We start from the raw sequence: 7676 nt of genomic DNA, 5'->3' as shown, positions 1-7676 counted from the left end.
GCATTTGGCTCACTGTATAGACCATAACTTACATTACATTTTTAGTACAATATTAAGGAGCGTTCATATCATTATTTTGTATTTTCACCAAAACAATAAGTTTCCACTTTGACTGAGAATGATGGCAAAAATAAGTTTTACATACCATCCAGTAAACCAGCTTGGCATAATAATTCTAATAATGCCATGATTTCAAAAGGCGTGGGAACGATAATGCTGAATAATCTGTCATAACAGCTTTACTATTAAATAAATTATTACGTTTAAACGCTCATTTAAAGAAAACATTCGCCAAAGGAAAAACGCACTAAAACATTTTGTAAATGCGTTTAAATGTTTTTTTAGCCCGTTTTAAAAGGTATTTAAACACATTTTGGTCTGAAACGTGAATAAACGCGTTTTTCTCTTTTCACCTTTAACCACTTTTTCCAAAATAGAGTCACATATGTAAACATGTGAGACTTCAAATGAATTGGAAGTGCTATAATGCTAGTCTTGATCAACAAGCAAGATTCTAAAAATACTAAAATTAAGATGCGGTATGACTACTGGCCTTTAATGCTCTAATGCTACTAAAATTAGTATTTTTCAACAAGATTTGGAAATTCATTGAAGTAAACCATCCCTTGGGTAACTGGCATGATATCCATGAACAACACAACCTTTGTTGATAGCCTCTTTCCGAGTCACTAAAAGAAGATTACCATCACTGCAATAAGAAAAATAAGATACTTCTCAGTGAAACTAAATAGAGTCCTGATACAACATAATCTGGACGAGTGGGAAAAATTCTGAGCATACAGGTGACAAAAAAAATTATTCCACGTGATTTAAGCAATACTTCTGTCAGTGTAAAATGCAGACTACACACTTTTTAACTGAATCATGTTACCATTTTCATAATTGAGAGCTCTATCCATAGACAGCTAACTGGAGCATTACTCAGGTCAACTGAAATGATGTTCAGGCTGACCAGAGTGCAGACTTTCACTGCAATTAGCCTGGATAACCCTGTTTATAGTCAGCACTCAATAATGGAAATAATATGACATATATACTTAAAAAGTCCGTAGTCTGCAGTCTTCATTTTACCTCATTTTTTTACAATGTAATTTTGATGTAATAAATGTTTATTTGCTTGTTTTAATCCTATCTAAATTCTGTATTTTTTTTGTTGTAACTTCAAAATGTTTTAATACTATTTGTATTTCATTGATGGCCATAAGTTTATAAGTGCTATATGCACTATTTATAATAACTCTCATGAAATGAATGTAGCATTGTATGCCCTTTCATTTCTTTGAATTGCATAGTTTGGAACTTCCTTCAAGCTTGAACAATTTCTTAGAACTATTTCTAGCACAATTTGAAAATTTTTCAGTTAAGTTTCTTTCTCCAGGATTACTTGAAATGACAAACATTTTTCTATTTCAGGCTTTTGATGACAGTGCTGCCCTCCTGACACGATGCTCCATTCAGTCCTTGAAATCCATTTTGGACAAGGACGAAGCAAGAAGAAGCTGGCTTGATGTCAACGCTTACCACCAAGCAGTTGACGAATTTTGCAATGCTGGAAAACAGGCCGACAAGTTTATTATTGTGGCCTTTGAAAAGGGATCAGGTAGCCCAGCTGGTGTGGTGTTACTTAAGAAGACGACTTATGATCCTGTACATTTGAAACCTCTCGGCAAACATCCAATTAAGGCTGAAATGAAAAGAACCACCAGGAAACTGTACTGGGAACTGAGTTATGGTACCAGGAGGGCTGACCAACACTCAATGTGTCTAGGAGATATTTGCATCTCTTGTGAGATAGAGGAAGTGTTCAACGGAGCAAAAAACCCATCCGCATGGGGCTAGTACTGTTATATGGCTTACTTTTGAAGGTTGACTCAAAAACAAACCTGCATTGCGCCTGTACTTGGCACACAGATTTGACATTATTGGTTTACATGCAGGTGCAGTAATGATGGCCCTTTGCAATGTTGATGATGGAAGTGTTAGGAAGACTTCAAAACTAGTGGTAAGTTAGAAAGCACATTTATCTTGCCTCTTTTGAAACAGAGAGCAGATTCTCAAAGCCAGAGGCCAGAAACTGATCAGAACAGCCAGGAAGCAGCTCCAAGTGGGCTGCAGGACCCAACATCACAAGGTTCTATCCATAGTGTCCAGTCTGGAGACCATGAATGGGAACCAGATTCACAACATTCAACTGTTGCTAGTGGTGGAGGCTTTGTGCCACCAAGCCAGGAAAGCAACAAGTCAAATGTAAATACATTGTCAAATTCAATTGGCTATAACAATTAACTAACAATTAATTAATTTATATATTAATTAATTAACATTAAAAGTGCTAAGTAACTAGGAATTCTCATAGACTGTCATCTCAGTTGGAAAGAACAAAATCCAACAAGTTTCTTGTTTGGTTTACTTTGTACGATTAGGCATTTTGTCTATATCGAAATGTTAGTTCAATTATATGCTATGATACTTACTTTTTCCTTATAGTTGTTATGATCATAGGTTGTATACACCTATGATCATTATGCCAACCCACTTCAAAGAATGCAAAAGAAAGCACTTTTTCTAATTTGATGCACATACTACTCCTTTGTTTGCTCAACTTAACCTTCAAGATCATATCAAACTTCAAACTCTCTAATTTATGCACCAAGTTGAAACTGGCAAATTACCAAAGATCTTTGATTTATTTTTTATCAAAACCTCAGGTAAGCATGTTAACACTCGCTTTGCAACTAGGTCCACCTACTATGTCCTCAAGAAAATCGAAACAAATTATGGCATATCTGATATCCAATATAATGACCTAAGTTATGGAATGAAACTGGTTAGAGATTTAAGATCCTAACTTCAAACTTATTTGAAACATAACTCACCTCACATTTTATTTATTTCTACTTGTAATTAATTTCAATAATATGTAGTATATTTTACTATTTTCATGTTCCCATTCTGTTGCTTATTTATCAATTTATTCATTTGTTTATTTATTTATATTATTCCTATGTCTGGATGTAAATTATTCATATATTTGTTGTGTAATCTTTTCTACCAATTAAGTTTTAAACATTCCACTAAATATCTTTCTTACTGCTTCTTTCATTTTTAATTAATGAATGTGGTAACCCAACTAGCTTAGCTTTGTAGTTATTTTGGGTGACCAGTTCCTGAATTTATTTTTAATTTGCACTGTATGTTAGTAGCCTTCATGTGTTTAAAAAACATGTTTAGAGATGCATGTCCTATGAAAACTGATGGCTGTGGCTTTCACTGAGTGAATGTCAATCTCCCCTATTTGCCTTAACCATCTGTGGTCAAGTGTCAATTGATACCCTCTATCAACTCTCAATCAACACTTGTTTGACATCTCAATTGACACTCCATGGACACCTCAATCAATACTCAGGTGACACTTGACCAACGTCTTGATCGCCACATGATTGACCATCAGTCAAGTGTTGATCGACTCGTGTGTCAATTGACACTTGATGGGGTGTCTGCAAAAATTAGTAGACTCTCAGCTGACTGTTGACCAAGTGATTGAGTGTCAACCAAGGTGTTGATGAAGTATTGATCAAATGTTGATCGAGGGTCAATTGATGGTTGATCAATACTCCCTGGATGCTTTTAGTACCAAGATCCATGTTTACTTTATTTTGGAATTTTAATTATATAAAGAATACAGTTAAGAGTTCTTTTAATAACTAGTTTATTTTATTTAAGATTCAAACATCTTGATGGCTATCCTTTGACAATTTCCAGGATGAAGACCCTGCCAGTCAAAGATCAAAACGTTGAAGGGTGAGGCAGGTGATAGACCTTTTTCCAGAACCCTTTCTATAATTGTTGGTGGCAACACCACTGATGACTTAGAAGAGTACATTTTGACACTTGAGTTCAGATCTTTTGAAGAAAATCTGAGATGCCTACACTCACAATCTCTGGTAAAACCCCAAAATGATGTAACTCAAGCAGACATGGTGAGTCAAATAGAGTCCATGGAAACTAATGTAACCACACATGGGCAATTTCACTCATTAGCACAAAAGCTACAAATGTCAAAGCAGCTGGAGTATTTAAGCAATGCCAAAAATGAATGTGTGCTGACATAACAAAGTGGCCGATAGATGATGGAAAAACCTCTTTGTCCACGAGTTCGCTAAGGGACATTATTAGTACTGGTTGGGCTGTTTATCGTTACCCTGTACTAGGCCAGGTCAAATTGGGCTGGGTGGCAGCAAAAACAGTGATAGCTGCCGCTGTTAACCTTTTCAACAAAAACGTTGAGGCAAATGAATCTCTACCTGCAAATGTGATCAGAGCCCAGCAGTCAAGATGTGATGCACCCTATCTACCAGCGTCCCTTGAATTCCCAAGTGAGGCACCTGTACAGTAACGATGATGATGTCAATGATTTGCAGACTGAAATGTTTTATCAGAAGATTTATCCAGGTAATCTTGCACAGGAAGGTGTCCCACAAGAGTGCATTGAAATGAGAAGCAGGCTTATAGGCTTTGACACCCAAGAGGCACCAAGAGACCCAGGGAGGAGGGATTGCAATATCCCTCGACATTTCTGGAGAAGGAAGGCAATTTCTACAGCAGGAGCTGAATAGCCTGAGAGGAGAAGTACCTATCGATTGGGCCAAAATCCCTGACGATTGTTATGGAGTTGACTTCTATGGACGCATGTTGTTGGACATCTGTGCAGTTTATGACGAATCTGTTGAAGGCCGGGAAGCTCCAACACTGAGAAGGCTAGAAATGGCAGAAAAAGCCCTACGTACTGGGTATGCATTCCCTACAAATCACTATCTTGTCACTGATGGTCTGTGGGAGGTCTTTGAACAAGCAGTACGACAAAAAAAAGGGTGCATTTGGTAGTGACTTGGATTTTGTCCATCCATGTATATGCACAGGCACGTCACCAGCTTGAGGTTGCTACCAGCCACAACAGGAGACACAGATACGCAGAGTAACTGCAGGATGCTCCAAGAAGGACAGACATGTCCTGGTGACTTTTACGATGTATGATTATACAAAAGAGGAACAAAATTGCAGGTAACGATTAGAGATGCTCTAAAACATATATTATAGTAGAGAGAAATAAAATTGCCTGGAAACCTCGCCCTCTCACGAGACCTCCTACAAATACATAATGGTCTCCAATACTTCACAACTTGTCCTGATTTTTCAAAATTATTCATGTTGTGGTGGCAAATTTTCCCCCACCCCCACTGGGGGTAGAAATTTGTAACTTGAGGCATGTAGCCTGTTTCAGAGCGCGCAAGCAAGCCAAAAACAAGTGGGGTTATTATTTCCCACTATTTTCTTTGCTCACGCACCCACTTATTTGAATTTTCGTTCGCTCCCAACTATTCTGGCTAAAGACGGGGATTTGAATTAAATTGTGAAGTGAAGAGAAGGAAGTGAAAAAGAAAATTAGTTAGAAAGTTTCTTATAAACATACAAAACCCAGTTTTAAAACTGTAGCTAGGGCAGACAAGTCAATTTTACTATAAAAATGTCCATATCTTCTGAACTTCTTTTCCCAGTTCTTTGGACCCAGAGATTAAGGGTTTTAGAAGAAAGGCAAATTCGGCACTGTCTGAGGAGCCTTCCTCCTAGTTTTCGTTTCAATTAATTCACCGTATCATTCATCTTAATCAGCATAAATGATGGGCAACAATCTCAAAATAATCAGGACCAACTGCATCAACATTTGCAATGGCAACCAAATCAACAAGGGCTTCCCTTCCCTTCCTCATCACCAGCAAACACCACAGCAATGGCCACGACCACTACTGCAGTTATTGCAATTGCAACAACAGCAGAATCAGGCACTTTTGCAGCAACAAATGCAGCAACAGCAGCAACCACTGCCACACCAACAGATGCAACCACACCCTCACCAACAGCTGCAACCACAAATGCAGCAACAGCAGCAACCACAGCTGCACCAACAGTAGCAACTACTGCCGTACCAACAGAAGCAACCACAGCAGCACCAACGACAACAACCACCAATACAGCAACAGCTGCAACCACAGCCATACCAACAGCTACAACTACTGCCACACCAACAGCACTGATACAGCAACAGCGGTGGCCTCTCCTGATACAACAACAACTGCAGCCACCTATTTCTAAGCCACTGCAACATCTTCATTCGTTTTCACATCAACAGCAAATTTTACCCCGGCAACATCCTGCATGAACCATAAACCCCCAACAATTAACAAATGGATTGGCTAGTGTTAGACAGGCTGGGCAACGGTTGGTGGACATGTTGCAAGAGGCTCCTTCTTTCTCTGACGAACTTTTGCGAAATTTTCCTCGTACTCCAGGTGGTCGAGCAGCAAACCAGAGACAGTGAAGAGCAGGCGAGCAAACCTTGCAGATGAGTGTCATCTGCTTTCTGCAGGGAAGTTTGTCTGTGTCTTTACACTCTCACCTGGGTTTGATGACCAACTCTGGTTGTGGCTATGGTTATCCTGTTGGTTCAAATGCTCCTGGTTCGATCAACTGCCCCATTAACTTTTCATCACAGGATGAACTGCTGCAGCACCTAATGGGGTACTTTAGTTCTTTAAGTGGCAACGAATCACTGAATGAATCACTGGATGAATGGATGGATGGATGGATGGACGAATGAAGGTTACACATTGTTCTTGTTGTCAAGCCCAGGAATCCCAATCAGAAAGGAACTGTGAAGATTCTGAGATACGATTGGTTTGGTTCATTAACATACAGACAGAGTCTTGGATTTGATTATGAGTGAAGCCTTTGATGTAAATTTAGCTTTACTTTTTCAATAAATATGTAGGTATCTATCAGGTGTCCCCATCCAGGAGCAGATAACCTCAATGATACAGTGCAGGACATCGAAGAGGTAGGTTCCTTTAAAAGTGAATTTTATCGGTCATTAAAATTAACCTCCTCCTTGATGTTTATAGGGCAATGTCTATCTAATGATCATGTTTTTGTCTATTCAATTAGTATCAAGTCAATAGTCCGTCAAGTTCAAATGAGGATGAAACACTAGATGACTTCACCATGCGACGACTGGTTGAGTTGACAGCAACTGGCAAGTGAAAAATAAGAGTTACTACTTACAATAATAGAGCACACTAATTTTTACCAAGTTTTTATTAGAAATACAGAGAAAAAATGTTGAAATGCGTATCCCACTAAACTATCCAGAAACATCTAAAAGTTGAGTATATTTTCTGCCTAGGCAATAGAAGATATTATCTCATCTTAATGTGAATGGACTTGGAGAATTCAAGACAGTTCTAAAAACTAGCTTTCAAAAATTCTATCGAGCTGTTACGAATTTACTCTCCGTTGAACCTATAGATAAACATGGTAAACGTCCTCTATTGCTTTTATAAAATGTTCCTCAAAATTATGCGTGAATCCAAAAGGTCAAAAATATGTTAACCTATTTGATCTGATCTAATCACATCTATTGACCAATAAGAGGGTGCTTAGTATCTCAATTTAATGACTCTTTAATTATTATTTCATTTTTATAGAATGGACGTGTGAGAGCTGCACTTTTGTAAATAGTAGATGGCAATCACTTTGTCAGATGTGTGGTGGTAAGTTACTGCTTGTTTGATAACTATCTTTTGGTTATTGTCATCTATTCA

The 7676-nt window shown here is 38.1% G+C and overlaps 1 protein-coding gene across 1 annotated transcript; it reads left to right on the top strand.

The window, feature by feature from the left end:
- Positions 1-3897: 3897 nt before the first annotated feature.
- LOC145500719 (uncharacterized) lies at positions 3898-7328 on the top strand. The gene has a single exon (XM_081480243.1). The coding sequence runs from the start codon at positions 5749-5751 to the stop codon at positions 6169-6171; it is 423 nt and encodes a 140-aa protein (XP_081336369.1). The 5' UTR covers positions 3898-5748; the 3' UTR covers positions 6172-7328.
- Positions 7329-7676: the final 348 nt, after the last annotated feature.

This window comes from Orbicella franksi, chromosome 10, assembly GCF_964199315.1.
Source record: "Orbicella franksi chromosome 10, jaOrbFran1.1, whole genome shotgun sequence".
Taxonomy (NCBI): Eukaryota; Metazoa; Cnidaria; class Anthozoa; order Scleractinia; family Merulinidae; genus Orbicella; species Orbicella franksi.
Note: the sequence above shows the minus strand (reverse complement) of the source record. Positions and strands in the feature narration are given on the sequence as shown.

Bases quoted from the DNA above. Each gene is read 5' to 3' on its own strand.
- LOC145500719 (XM_081480243.1), top strand. From the start codon at position 5,749: ATGGCAACCAAATCAACAAGGGCTTCCCTTCCCTTCCTCATCACCAGC.